The sequence below is a fragment of the Aspergillus undulatus genome (assembly GCF_047715775.1).
Source record: "Aspergillus undulatus strain CBS 261.88 unplaced genomic scaffold BDV17scaffold_18, whole genome shotgun sequence".
NCBI lineage: Eukaryota > Fungi > Ascomycota > Eurotiomycetes > Eurotiales > Aspergillaceae > Aspergillus > Aspergillus undulatus.
In genome coordinates, this window is record NW_027396622.1 from 333,203 (window position 1) to 346,906 (window position 13,704).

The 13,704-nt window shown below is 50.4% G+C and overlaps 5 protein-coding genes and 1 non-coding gene across 6 annotated transcripts; 4 read left to right on the forward strand and 2 right to left on the reverse strand.

Moving 5' to 3' along the window:
* Positions 1–1,387: 1,387 nt before the first annotated feature.
* Positions 1,388–2,366, forward strand: BDV17DRAFT_55350 (uncharacterized protein). Its single transcript, XM_073764768.1, has one exon. The coding sequence runs from the start codon at positions 1,712–1,714 to the stop codon at positions 2,240–2,242; it is 531 nt and encodes a 176-aa protein (XP_073616603.1). The 5' UTR covers positions 1,388–1,711; the 3' UTR covers positions 2,243–2,366.
* On the reverse strand, positions 2,367–2,884 carry BDV17DRAFT_55351 (uncharacterized protein). Its single transcript, XM_073764769.1, has one exon. The coding sequence runs from the start codon at positions 2,770–2,772 to the stop codon at positions 2,491–2,493; it is 282 nt and encodes a 93-aa protein (XP_073616604.1). The 5' UTR covers positions 2,773–2,884; the 3' UTR covers positions 2,367–2,490.
* A 5-nt stretch (positions 2,885–2,889) lies between these two features.
* Positions 2,890–2,974, reverse strand: BDV17DRAFT_t70. The gene has a single exon. It is a non-coding gene; the product is annotated as a tRNA-Glu (tRNA).
* Positions 2,975–3,453: 479 nt separating this feature from the next.
* On the forward strand, positions 3,454–6,091 carry BDV17DRAFT_55380 (Zn(II)2Cys6 transcription factor). The gene is made up of 6 exons (XM_073764770.1): positions 3,454–3,705; positions 3,761–4,027; positions 4,077–4,774; positions 4,820–4,884; positions 4,931–5,144; positions 5,192–6,091. Exons 1-6 carry the CDS (start codon positions 3,524–3,526, stop codon positions 5,683–5,685), a joined length of 1,920 nt encoding a protein of 639 aa, XP_073616605.1. The 5' UTR covers positions 3,454–3,523; the 3' UTR covers positions 5,686–6,091.
* Positions 6,092–6,209: 118 nt separating this feature from the next.
* Positions 6,210–8,480, forward strand: BDV17DRAFT_297954 (MFS transporter; the record flags this gene model as incomplete). The annotated part of the gene is made up of 5 exons (XM_073763591.1): positions 6,210–6,276; positions 6,357–6,865; positions 6,917–7,046; positions 7,100–7,378; positions 7,429–8,480. 5 exons carry the CDS (start codon positions 6,210–6,212, stop codon positions 8,001–8,003), a joined length of 1,560 nt encoding a protein of 519 aa, XP_073616606.1. The 3' UTR covers positions 8,004–8,480.
* Positions 8,481–8,552: 72 nt separating this feature from the next.
* Positions 8,553–13,074, forward strand: BDV17DRAFT_297957 (cation-translocating P-type ATPase; the record flags this gene model as incomplete). Its single annotated transcript, XM_073763592.1, has 13 exons — positions 8,553–8,653; positions 8,710–8,792; positions 8,848–9,384; positions 9,453–9,723; positions 9,782–10,022; positions 10,078–10,421; positions 10,481–10,757; positions 10,815–11,331; positions 11,386–11,442; positions 11,488–11,557; positions 11,617–11,806; positions 11,870–12,131; positions 12,213–13,074. The coding sequence occupies 13 exons, from the start codon at positions 8,553–8,555 to the stop codon at positions 12,377–12,379; spliced, it is 3,117 nt and encodes a 1,038-aa protein (XP_073616607.1). The 3' UTR covers positions 12,380–13,074.
* Between the last annotated feature and the right edge of the window lie 630 nt (positions 13,075–13,704).

A 13,704-nucleotide genomic window follows, 5' to 3' on the forward strand; every position in this document is an offset into this window, starting at 1 on the left:
ATGGCTCTGGGTATAACCACTGGGCTGAATGTCAAGGGGCCGTTTCCAAAGGCCTCGGAGGAGGAAATGGCTGCCATTCGCACCGCTGTTACTGACAGATTCCCATTTCTAGAGTATGCCGTCTGTAATATACTTTATCATGCAGACATGGCAGCGACAGCCCAAATTCCTCAACAAGCGCTTCTCCGAAACTTTCCGTTGTCCAATTGGAATCACCTGCACAATCTATTCGAGAAGCATGAGGTACGCCGGCACACTCCCAACGTGAGCCTTCAGTATATCCTAGCAGAATATAACTTTCCGAATCTTATTGAAGCTTTGCCGCTCGATACATCCTTGCTCAAACAAGAAGGCGAGAGATATGGACTCCCACTTTTTGCAGCTCTTGCCATGGAAAACAAGGAAGCTGTGCAGGCCATCTTGAAGTTTTGTGCGATTCAGAAGCCACGGGAAAGCAAATTTCTTGATATACACACCCAATATATCAACAGTGTGAATGGTCGGAAATTCCTCAGACGGGACTTCAAGTTTTCGAACAGAAGACCTGCTATTTCATATATTGCAGAGCTTGGCGACGAGATATTGTTTGCTTTTCTTCTGGAAAATGGATTTTCGCCAAATGATAAAGACAAAGATGGCCGAACCCCACTACATTGGGCGGCAGAGAACAACTGGGAGGAAATTGTCAAACTTCTACTCGCCGACACGCGTGTTAGCCCAGATATTAGAAATAAACACAAAAGGACACCACTGTTATTGGCAGCGGAGAAAGGCGCTAAGGAAGTTACCACGCTGCTACTTGCTGATCAGCGTGTTGATCCAAATGCTCAGGATGTGTACGGGAGGACACCACTATCCTGGGCTGCTGACCATAACAACATGGATATTGTCAGAGTTCTCCTGGCTGACCCGCGTGTTGATCCAAATACTGAGGATAATGGTGGGAGAACACCACTATTCTGCGCTACTGGGCTATCTAGCAACGTGGATGTTGTTAAAGTTCTCCTGGCTGACCCGCGTGTTGATCCAAATACTCAAGATAAGAATGGGTGGACACCACTAACTTGGGCTACTGGCCAAAACAACATGGATATTGTCAAAGCTCTCCTAGCTGACACGCGTGTTTTATCCAAATACTCAAGATAACGATGGGAGAACACCACTAATCTTGGGCTACTGGGCTATCTAACGACATGGATATTGTCAAAGTTCTCCTAGCTGACCCGCGTGTTGATCCGAATACTCAAGATAACGATGGGTGGACACCACTAGCTTCTGGCGGTTGGGCTGAGAACTAAGAGAAGAGTATGAAACGGTGAAGCTGGTTTTGCACATGGTTGTACATGTGCTCCGAGCACCAAATATCCCGTCGGAACCTCGCGGCCCCAGCCTACCCTCAGGGACGCTGCCCGCCGAGGAGTTCTAGAGCTGGCCTTCGAAGATAGGACTACACTCTACTATACGGATTACGAGTTTACCGGCAAGTTGGCAGCCAAAGTGGACCAACAGCTTCGCGCGTCGGAATCAACCCGCCATGATCTGATAGGACTAGGTGGATCGGACTCGGATATCAAGTTGATACTTTAAGTCCTTAATCCTTATGCAGACTCGCCGACGCGAGCAATGATGATATCAGAGAAGTTTTGTATCTAGATACCAGAGCTCTCCTACCCTTGAGCTTGAGCGAAATGTCCCGCGTCGGGAATTGTCAATGTTTATAAGGTCCACTGACTTTTCAAGATTCCAGCAGTCTCATTCAAGCTTTTTTCTATTTCCTCTCTGCATCACGCCGCAGCCATCTATGGAAATCTTGAATTTACAATCCTGCTGTTGGCCGTGGGCTAAACAAGGACGAAAGAATCCGGCCCAGGAATACGCCTCTCCATACAGTCTTGCTGCGTTTCGAGGTCGTGTAGCTGCCACCCAGGTACCCTTGGACAGAGGTGCTGCCGTACCTGCGACGAAGAGATACGGATACACTCTTCTATGTTTCACGGGGCAGAGAATGGACATGAAGCCGTTGTGGCGCTTTTACTGCGGATGCAGGTGGCTTCGCCGTTCACCACCTGTCTGGTCCGTCGGCTCCCTCTCCAGCTTGCGCAGAGATATAACGCTTCATAGTGTATCATGCAGCTGGGCAGGCGTCGCTGTTGGTGGTCGATTCACCGATTGGCATGGACAAACAAACCCCTTTACACTGGGCCACTGCAGACGGAAACCTAGGAGAATTTCAGTTTCTTGAACGAAAACGTTACGGTAACGCGGAAGAGATGAAACGACAAATATCCCTGCATCTCACAGTCGAAAATACAATGGCTTTGTCTGACGACGCCGAGCATGTCCTGCTAATATACCGCTACTGATTGCATTTGCGCTGATGTCCATCTTCGGAATAACCATGACGCAGTCGTCTATACTACACCCAAAAGAACGATTAATTGCTCTGAGATGCGCCGCTTTTCGGTGGAGTTTCCTCCTCGATTGGCCAAGTCACCCGCCCTCTGGCATTACGGTGATATAAATAAGGCGTTTCATTTGAATCTGATTCCAGGAATTGAACTTGCAGAAATCAAGAATGACCAAACAGTCTCTATTCTTACCTTGATAGCGAAAGCAAGAGCAGATAGATGATGCAATTGAATAATGAGCGAGTGCTAGCTCTTGGACCATAGAGTGTACTGCAGGTGGCCGCCAGAGTGGACGCAGAGGAGCCGCTGCCACGCAATGCAAGGTATGCAGATACAGGGAAAGACTTGAAAGTCCTGCCCGCATTATTATCTTATTGTCTGTAATTAAAAAATTTTTATTAAGAGAATCAAGGGAGCTTCCACTCTTGTTACAATTCACGAGCAAATGGAAGAGGGGCAAAAAAGACGAGGCAAAAAAGAACTCCGATACGGGGAATCGAACCCCGAGCTGTGATGATCAAGGAGAACTTGAAAAACCACGATGTTAGCCGTTACACCATATCGGATGTGCTATGCGTAACATCAAATATTTTTGGCTGATATTCACCATGGCTTTTTCTTTCTGCTCGCTCCGCCTCCCTGTCACCGAGCCTGTACATGTCATTAGTATGGATCGCTTTGTTGATAGACTTGTAGACTAACTGACCAGAAGCCTCTGAGAAAATCTGAATCCCGAGATTCCTACAGATAAGCGAGCGAGGTAAGACGGAGTATGGACAGATATGGACAATCTGACCAAAGCCCAAGAGGTCCTACGCAAATATATATAGAGTTTCATTCCACGCTGTTGCATTGTGCATATGTCAAAACATACGAAACAGTATCCACAAGTCAATGCTGTCTGGAATCCTCCAAGCGCCCTTTTAAGCGTAAAGCGCCCGAGAACCAGATCACCGCCCAAGCAATAACTTAGCAGGTAGTTATGTTTAATGGTGCCTGAGGGGGGGCTCGGGCTTATCTCGGTGATATGTCTTGGAGGCGGTCAGTCGGCCCCGACCTTGCGCATTCCTCCGAGCCACGAGTTCATCTGCAAGGGACAGGCCGTCAGTATCAAAATGACTGGAAAATTATTCAAGAGCTGCAGAAGATGCAGGCAACAGAAGGTGCGCTGCGATGCCCGCACTCATATGCCATGCTCGCGTTGTCGTGCCGCCGGATACGAGCACGAGTGTATTCTGGACACTATCAACAGACCACGCCCATCGGAGAGGAGGGGGCATGCGAGGAACACAGTTGGGTAAGCATTCTTTGCCCTCCCCTCAAAAACAGATTGAGTACTCTGACCACTATAGCCATCAACGGAATGCTTTCAGTACGGCATCTGCCACCAGCCCTGCGAGCAATAGGTCTGTGTCGACTAGCCACCTCGAGAATATCGAGCTGCATCAGTTTAGCCCACAGGATATGATTGCGCCGCAGTCGGTCATGCATTCAATGTCTGTGAACCTGAGGGAAAGCTCGCCGATGTTCCTGGGGGAGTCTGATGTCGCTGATACTAGGGGCGACATCATCTCGCGGGGCATTATCAGCGAAGAGGATGCTCGGTGCATTTACGAAAGGTAAACAAAGAGCCCTGCTGTTTGAAACCGCAGAAACTGATTTCTTCAGGTTTATGAACTGCAGCAAGAACTTCATACCCCTGTTTGATCCCGTCCGAGACACCTTCGACTCGATCCGCTCGCGATCACTATTCTGTTTCACTGTGATCATATACCTAGCAAGCCGTGCTGCTCCTGATCACCGTGGGGATATGCACTTGCAGCGGGTGCTTCAGGATGAAGCGCAACGGTTAGCGGAGGATTCATTCTTCGCTAAGCCCACCAAGCTGGAGACCGTCCAGGGAATGATTCTTCTTGCGGCATATTCGGAAAAGACTTGGTTTTCGACAGCGCTCATCCTGCGCACGGCACTGGATCTAGGCCTGGAGAAGTCGCTGGATACCTTGTTGGCCCACAGCGCTGCGCCGAGGAGCTACCTCTCTGCGACCATGGAGGATCGCCAGCTTGTGTGGCAGTTGCGGACATGGCTTATATCATCTACGCTGGAACTGGATGTTGCTAGTGGAACGGGACGGAAGTCACGACTGGGAGATGTTGATATCTCGAAGCTTCGGAAATTCCTTGACTACCCGCTTTCACTTCACTGTGACTTGCGGACGGTCTCGATTATTGAATACCATCAAATCCGCACAAGAGGTCGGCAGGTTATTGAGAGCTCCGCAGCGGCTCCGATTATAACGACTGAACTACCAACAATTATGCGGAAGCTCCAACAGTGGTGGGAGGAATGGGACGAACTACACCATCGTGAGTTGTCTAATTTACTACTCATACAATGACTGACTGTAGCAGGAAACGCTTTCCATCCGGGTGCGTTTCAACGGTCATCTTTGAAGTTGATGCTGAATTATGCCAAGGTAGTTATGTCCATATACTGTGAAAGCCGCTGCTAACGTAGTCTAGGTGTTTACACTATGCGCCGCCATAGCCAGAATACAGAAACTACAGCAGACACCAGAAGGTGCTCAAGGCCTAGAGCCGGACGCTGTCCTTGGCCTCTGGAAATCACTGGTTGAAGTGATCGAGAGCCAACTGACGCTGTTGGTGACGGAATCAGCGTACAGGTGTCAATTGATTTGGGCGCCGACGTATCCAGCTCTTACCATTGCCTTTATCAGTGAGTACTTTTGTATCTTAGTTCGGAGCAACACTGACGCAGCCCAGCAACCTTTGCAATTCGGGTAGCTCGATGGCACCCTACGCTGATCAACCGGCGTTTAGTCCTCCAGCGTGTCCGACAGATCCTGGAGTACCTCAAACAGCCACCTTACCCCGACATCCATAGGACAGTCCAGATATTCGTCAACTACGCCGGGGCGCTTCTCGCAGAGCAGGATCTATGTAGTAGCGACGGTAATACTCAGCCAGGCGTTGCAGTACCGGCAAGGCCCGAGGCCAACAGCGTGCCTAGGTGGGATTTCAACTCCACGGGCACACCAGACACCTCAGAGGAAAACCCACTCCTACCCGTCGACAAAGAGACTGACCTGACCGCTTCTTCGTCGGCAGAGCCCAGACCTGAACCTGTTTTGCCCAGGCTACTGGGATATGATATCCCAAACTGGAATCTGACTGCACCAATCGCGGATTCCTTTGACTTGTTTGAGGAAGGTCAAACGGATATCTTCGACTTCCTGCCAGATCTTTGCCGCGCCTGACACCGCCTTGACACAATGATGAGATATGAGGGCATTGTCGTATGCTGTCAATCACTTCCCTTCGTGGAGGGATGTGCATTCTCCAGAGGACAGCGCAACTGCTCTGTTTCTAGATCCCTGGGCCAGACCCCAACAGACAATATATGCCTTGGTCACAGGGCTTCAAGGTGCATATCAAACTGCATCGCGTCCCAATTTTCCGACTGACCGCCGCCTGCGTGGCCGTCTTTGACCTGGGCCGAGTCGGTCTTTTGGGGGAGCTGGCCGAGCCCTATGGTCGGTGCCGATCGGGGCCGGGACCGGGGCCGACTCTAGTGCCGCAATCTTGATCTATGAGCAATTCTATTGGGAGAACAAACAGCAATGGAAAACAAGATGGCAATCTGCATGTGTCTGGATAGGTCGAATACGTTTTTATGAGTCAAGGCGCAAAATTCGTCGAAGATGAGGGAAATTGATGCTTCATACTTAAAATCGACGGCCGGCCGGGTTAACAGTAGCAGCAATAATTAACCACCACCACGATGGAGAACGACAAGAGATGCCAAGTACACCGGCTGGAGAAGCCCGCACAGATTAGTGCAGTCTCGAGTACGTTATTTCAACCTCGGTCTTTCATACATACTAACGTTGCTTAGAAACCAAAGATGCCTCACAACCGACGCACCAAGTCACTGCCTTGGCCAGCCCTACACCTCCGCCCACTCCTACCCCAAGGGTGATCACGTTCGAAGATTGTCCGAAGAAAAGCCCGTACAATTGGCCGTTTTACAAGAAGCTCTATGTTTTCTGCTTTGCACTGCTATCCGTCATGAACAGCGGGATCGCCTCATCCCTCCCGAGCAATGCTGTTCCTTATATCATGGAGAAGTTCGAGATGACGGATGACAGCCAGCGCAGTCTGCCTACTGGTATTTTCCTGCTGGGATACGTTGTTGGGCCTTTGATATGGAGCCCACTGAGTGAAACTGTTGGGCGCCGTCCTGTCATTCTATATACCTTCATATTCTTTTTCCTGTTTACTCTGGCGTGTTCGCTTGCTCCCAATTGGTCCTCTCTTCTATTCTTCCGCTTCGTCTGTGGGTGTATGGGGGCTTCTCCACAGACCGTTATCGGCGGAGTATATGCGGATATCTTCAAGGACCGGGCAAGGGGAAGGGCAATGGCATGTTTTGGCGCGGTGAGTGATATCTTTGATTGGCCCTGTGCGCATTCCACTGACTGTAAGAAGGCAGCAAGTTTCGGACCCATAGTGGGACCTATAATATCCGGATTCGCGTCGGAACATGGTTGGAGATGGACTTTTTGGATCGATTTAATATTTGCCGGCCTAACGTTGGTCGGCCTCGTCTTCTTACCGGGTAGGTACCCTTGAGCAACAAAAGTACTCAATACTTACTCAATCCAACAATAGAGACGTTCGGCCCGGCAATACTTAAGCGTGAAGCTGCGAAGCTAAGCAAGGAGACTGGGAATGTCGTCACGCCGCCCTTATCAAAACAGAATACAGACCTGAAAACCATATTCCTACGACCGCTGTACATGCTGGTTTTCGAACCGATCATTCTGTTCACGTCGATATACCTCGCGTTTGTCTACGCTCTTGTCTTTTTCTACTTTCAGGCCTACCCCATCATCTTCCCAGAGGTGTACGGGTTCAGCATCAAGATCACGTCCCTTGCATTCCTTCCAGGTACGTTTATAATATCTTCCTCTCTCGACCCATCCTAACTAATTTTACAGTTGGACTCGGCGCCGCGTCCACTGCTCTCACGGCTATATACTGGGACTCCAAGTACGAGGCCGCCCTCTCCTGCAATGAAACATGGTTCCTCCCTTTCAACCCTGAATTCCATCGTCTCCCCATTGCCTGCATTGGCAGTGTCACGCTCTCCGCGTCGTTGTTCTGGCTCGGATGGACCGCAAAGTCGACAGTCCACTGGTTGGTGCCTGTGATATCAGGCCTTTTCTTCGGCTACGGATACCAATCGATCTTCACCTCGCTGTCGATATACGTGACGGACGCTTACAAGATCTACTCGGCGAGTGCACTGGCTGCTTCTGTGATTACGCGTAGTATGCTCGGGGCGGCGCTTCCAGTTGCGGCGAAACCAATGTATGAGACGATCGGGGTTGGGTGGGCGACCTCACTTGTTGGATTTGTTAGTATTGCTTGTCTGCCGATTCCGTATGTGCTGCTGTGGAAGGGGTACTGGATTCGGGAGAGAAGCAGGTTCTGTCAGATGTTGAAGAAGGATGAGGAGGAGGAGGCGGCGGCGGCGAGTGGCAGTGCTCGTAGTGAAGAGCAGGGTTGCTGAAAAGAGTGCTGATAGCCATCAGTCTAGGAAAAGTTGATTTAGCAGGAGCTTCGGGGGAAATAGCGTTCGCATACTTACATTAGTTTAATGGGTATATACAGTAATACAGCAGCCTAATTGGCCCCGTTTCATCTTTCTACGGTTTCAATCGAATCCTGTCATTCTGGAGACCCAGGCCATGCGAGATGAAGCCGCTGTCAGAGTAGTGAGTGATAATTGCGCATGGTGGTGGTTGGCTGAGATAATTTGCGCTGTGGACTGAGCCATTTTCTCAACCACTCCCAATGTCTTCAGTTTCACTCTCTCCAACTCCGCCTCAACACCACCGCTGTACTTGATTCTTTCTGTTATTATGACTACATCCATCCTATAAAGAGCACACGCATTCAGTACAAACATGTTGTCTTATTGCTTATCTTCTGATCTTCTTTCTTCTTTCCCTTTGTCCCCGTGCGAATTGCTCCCAGCTCTCTGCACAACTCCTCAGCCATGGGCGACGACAAGGGCAGAACTCGTGCTCGAATCGCCGAGGATGAAATCCATCATCAGATGAGACCAACCTCGCGTCGGAACTCGACTGCTTCTGTGCACAGCGCACGTGGCCGGGTTGTTGCACCGGAGAATTTGCTTCCCATCACATACCGCACCCTGTGAGTCCCTTGCTTCCCGATGAGTTCTCCAACGCGTCTAATGATCCCTGTTCTAGGTCCTTCAAGGTCGATGATAAGTTCGATCACGGCTCCAAGCAGCCCAGTGACAGCAATAAGCAGGAACGGGAGCAGATTGCAGGTGTGAAATCTTTCACGGTTTTCGATAGAATAACAGTGCTGACGCTCTATTACAGGACTTGCCGAGCTCGACTACCACCTCCTCTCCGTCGAGGAACTGCAAACCCGTCTCTCGACTTCCGCACAGGGCTTACAGACCGGACAAGTCGGCCGTCTCATCAGCCAGTATGGCAAGAACCAGCCTAGCCCACCACCTTCAAAATGGTTCCGGACATTGATGGGCTACATCTTCGGCGGGTTCGGTAGTATCCTTCTCGGAGGTGGTGTGCTGGTGTTCATCGCGTGGAAGCCGCTCGGAAGCCCACCTGCAGAGGCGAACCTGGCGCTGGCTATTGTCCTCGTTGCGGTCTGGGCCATTCAGGCTGCTTTCAACGGTTGGCAGGATTGGTCTTCGTCACAAGTTATGGCGTCTATTACGACCATGCTTCCCGATCAGTGTATTGCTGTTCGCAACGGGAGCCCGGCTTTCATTAGTGCCGTTGACCTGGTTCCTGGTGATGTGATCCAGATCAAACAGGGGAATAAGCTACCGGCTGATGTACGGTTTATTCAGACTTCGTCCGATGTTAAGTTTGATAGGTCGATTTTGACTGGTAAGTGGCAACAGGAATACCTTCCCATTTCTAGCGCTTTGTGTTCGCTGCTGAGCTGAACTTTCCAGGCGAGTCCGAGCCTATTCATGGAACCGTTGAATCTACGAACCAGAACTTCCTTGAAACAAACAACGTCGGATTGCAGGGTACATACTGCGTTTCTGGAGCTGCCTTGGGAACCGTTGTGGCCACGGGCGACCTCACGGTGTTTGGCCGTATCGCTAGTCTGTCCAACAAGCGACGAAGTGATTTCACTCCAATGCAGAAGGAGATTTTCCGATTTGTTCTTATCATTATCTCGCTCGTTGTCACTTTTGTTCTAGTTATCGTTATCGTCTGGTACGTGCGTTTTCTTGGTCGTGGTCGGAGAAGTCCCTTATTGACTTTGACCATGTAGGGCCGCTTATTTGCGCAGGGATCACCCTGATTTCATTGATGTCCCGACTCTCATCGTCAGTTGCGTAAGCGTTGGCATTGCTTTCATTCCCGAGGGCCTTCCAATCGCCATCTCCATGGGCCTCACCATCTCTGCCAACATCATGAAAAAGAACAAGGTTCTCTGCAAGTCTCTGGCAACGGTGGAAACTCTAGGAGCTGTCTCGGTGATCTGTTCAGACAAGACAGGGACACTGACCAAGGTATGTATCCAAATATCTTAGATAAATCTCAGGTGACTGCTAAGAACAATTGAAGAATGAGATGTTCGTAACCGACTGCTTCTCCGGAGGCGAAGAATACGCCCAGGAGGATGCAAAGCAACGCATGACACAGGACGTTCCCAACAAATCAGTCAACCTGATTCGGGAAGTCGGAGGCCTTTGCAACGCGGCTGAGTTCGACGCCTCGACGATGGATCGCCCCGTGCACGCCATGAAGATCTTCGGTGACCCCACTGACCAGGCCATTCTTCGGCTATCTCAGTCGCTCGGACCGGTCAGCGAGCTTCGTGTGCAATGGAAGAAGACATTCGAGATTCCATTTAATAGTAAGAATAAGTTCATGGTTCGCGTAGTAAGGCATATTAACCAGGGGGCTGGGTAAGTCAGATCCTAAATTCGCGTTTGTAATGACTGATAACTGATCCGCGACTACCTAGATACCTGTTCATCAAAGGGGCGCCAGATATGCTGCTCTCAAAGTGTGCATACGCCATCAATAGGAATGGAGAGACTGAGGTAATGTCAGATGGCGACCGCAATAGAATCGAAATCGTCAAGGACCGCTGGTCGGCCAAGGGCAAGCGCGTCATTCTCATGGCCCAGAATCTAGTCGATAGCGACTGGATTGACGTTGCCCAAGATGAGAAGAGAGTTCTTGGAGCGGCACATGACGGTCTTACTTTTGTAGGAATTGTCGGTCTTATTGACCCTCCGGTATGTGCTCCAATTCCATTTTTCGAATTCTCATACTGGTAGCTAACTTCCCTCTAGAGGGACGAAATCCCCGGTGTAATCGATACTCTCCGCAAAGCGTCCATTCGAATCATGATGGTGACCGGCGACTACAAGCTCACTGCCCAAGCAATCGCAATCGAGTGCGGTATCATCAGGACTCCCCACGACCTAATTGATGACATCAAGGCTCTAGGCCACACCGACAAAGCAGCCATCAAGGCACCAGGATCAACCACCGCGATTGTCATCAGCGGACCCGAGCTATCAGATCTCACCGACGCAGACTTCGACAAACTATGTGCCTACGATGAGATCGTCTTCGCGCGGACAACACCCGAGCAGAAGCTCCGCATCGTGAAAGAGTTCAAGGCCAGAGACAACATTGTTGCCATGACCGGTGATGGTGTGAACGACGCTCCGTCCCTGAAGGCAGCGGACGTCGGTGTCGCCCTGGGAAGCGGGTCTGATATTGCGATTGAGGCTGCCGATATTGTTCTTCTTGATTCGTTCTCTGCGATCGTGGAGGCTGTGAGATCTGGACAGTTGGTTTATGGTGATTACACACTCCTCACATTTCTGGAGTTTGGAGAGTACTGACGGGATACAGATAATCTGAAGAAGACAGTAATCTACTTGCTTCCAGCCGGAAGCTTCAGTGAGCTATGTACGTCTCCTTGAAATCAACTAGGACTCAATTCTAACAAGCCAGGGCCCGTTGTCACGAACGTCGTCCTAGGAATACCTCAAATCCTCTCTTCCTTTCTCATGATCATCATTTGGTACAATAGGAACCCGCTTCTAGTCCCTCAACAAAACGAACAGAAGCTAACGAAGCCAGCTGTCTCACCGACTGCGCCGGCGCAATAACCCTCGCCTACGAAAAGCCCGAATCCGACCTCCTCCTCCGCCCACCGCGTAACCCCAAGAAAGACCGTCTCGTCAACACCCGGCTCCTCGGTCACGCATACCTCTTTATCGGACTATATGAATGTTTCCTGTCGTACGTTATGGCGTTTTGGCATATGCAAGTACGCACCATCTCCCTAGACAACCCCATCACAACCAGTCTCAACTGAGACGCAAACACACAGAGACGAGGCATCCCCTTTAGCGCCATGGTCCTGCACTACGGCTCTTGGCCACCCCAATACGACCCCGACTACGTAACGCAAGTGGCGAACGAGGCATCCTCAATCTACTTCGTCAACCTTGTCTTCATGCAATTCTTCAATCTGCTTGGCGTGCGCACCAGGCGGTTAAGTATCTTTCAACAGCCACCGATCTTCAATAAGGAGACGCAGAATATCCTCCTGTTCCCGGCTATGGGGTTTGCGTTGGGGGTTGTTTTTATTTGTGAGTTTTTCCGACTTATTTTACATACGAACCAATAAGCTGGAAAATAATGAAGTAGAGTGAGCTAAATGGTTCTGCTAGTCTGTTACATCCCTGACCTGCATGGCGCCATCGATACGACGACTGTTCCTGTCGAGCACTTCTTTCTCCCTGTTGCGTTTGGAATCGGGCTGTTGTTCCTTGATGAAGCGAGAAAGTACGCTGCCAGACGCTGGCCGAATGGGGCTATTGCTAAGATTGCTTGGTGAAATTGGCCATTGTCCTGATGACGGACGATGCTGGGTCTTGGTCCTTTTTGAGCTCCAGATAGCAAAGAGATTCTGTTTGAGACTTCAAAGCGATCAAGACTGTGATAGCTCAATGAAACCTTGCTGGCTACCGCCCACGGAAATTTCTCGCTGTGAGATCTAAGTATCCAAACAAAAGCACATTTGCATGCTCGCTGACCAACAAAACTTCCACCAAACGAGTGTAAGCAGAGGATAGAGTCGACGTCGGATATCGGCGATAGTGCGAGCTCACTGGCCCCGTCGTTCCTGCTGCGCCAGGGCTGGCGTCCGAAACGGGAAATGGAACGCGCCGGCGGGGGGTGTCCTGAGCCTTGAACTACATACTCTAGCCACTAAACTGGAGTCCACCACTGCATATTAGTTCCGTCTCCAATATGGCTAGTCAGATCTGACATGCAGTCCAGTTCAATGGCTATAGTTAATACCCCACATCGCCTAGCTCAGATATCCCTGCAGCTGCAGCTATACTAGTATATCGCCCCCACAAATGCAAGACACGGTGCGATCCGTGCTCCTAGATCTGCATGCGAGGATCCTTCAGGCAGGATAATCAGGGATTTGGTCCCTACCCCTCTCCCGGAGGCCTGAAGTGCTTGCACCTTATACACATCCCAATGAGTCGAAGCTGACAGGCGGGGATAGACTAAACTGTCACGGAGGATATCTGTTTGTCTTACATGGATAATGATGCTACAAGACGGCGGGCCGGTATGCCGTCGATGGACTTTACGCTATGTTCGATAGATATAAATTCGTCTTCTGTTGGCTTCGACTGAATGAATGACTCCACTGCATCAGGAGAGCAAGAAAAGTACTAACTTGACTGGAAATCATCAAGGTACCTACTCACTCCATTGACTTTGTCCCCACCTTTACCCCTCCAAAGCATAAAGAAGAGCCAACTTAACGCCATCAGTCCTCCCAAGCTAAACTACCTAAATCGACACCCAAACCAGACCTCTCAACTCCAATCCAATTCATCCCAAAATGAAAGCCCCCCTCGTCCTCCTCACCCTCCTCGCAACCGCCCTCGCCGCCCCAGCCGCCGAAGCAGCGCCCAAAGAGGCAGTTCAGCTCGAGAACCTCGCCAAGCGCCAGGGGTGTGGCCTCTGCATTAATGGGAGGTATTCTTGTTGTGGGACTACAGGGTTGTGTCAGTGGTATGATTGCTAAATAGAGTTTGTTAGAGAGGGTGTGGAGAGGAGTTGAAAGGGGAATGGAGATGGAGATGGGAGATTTACCATGGGCTAGAGGGGATGGATGTGGGCTTTGAGCGCGGGAAG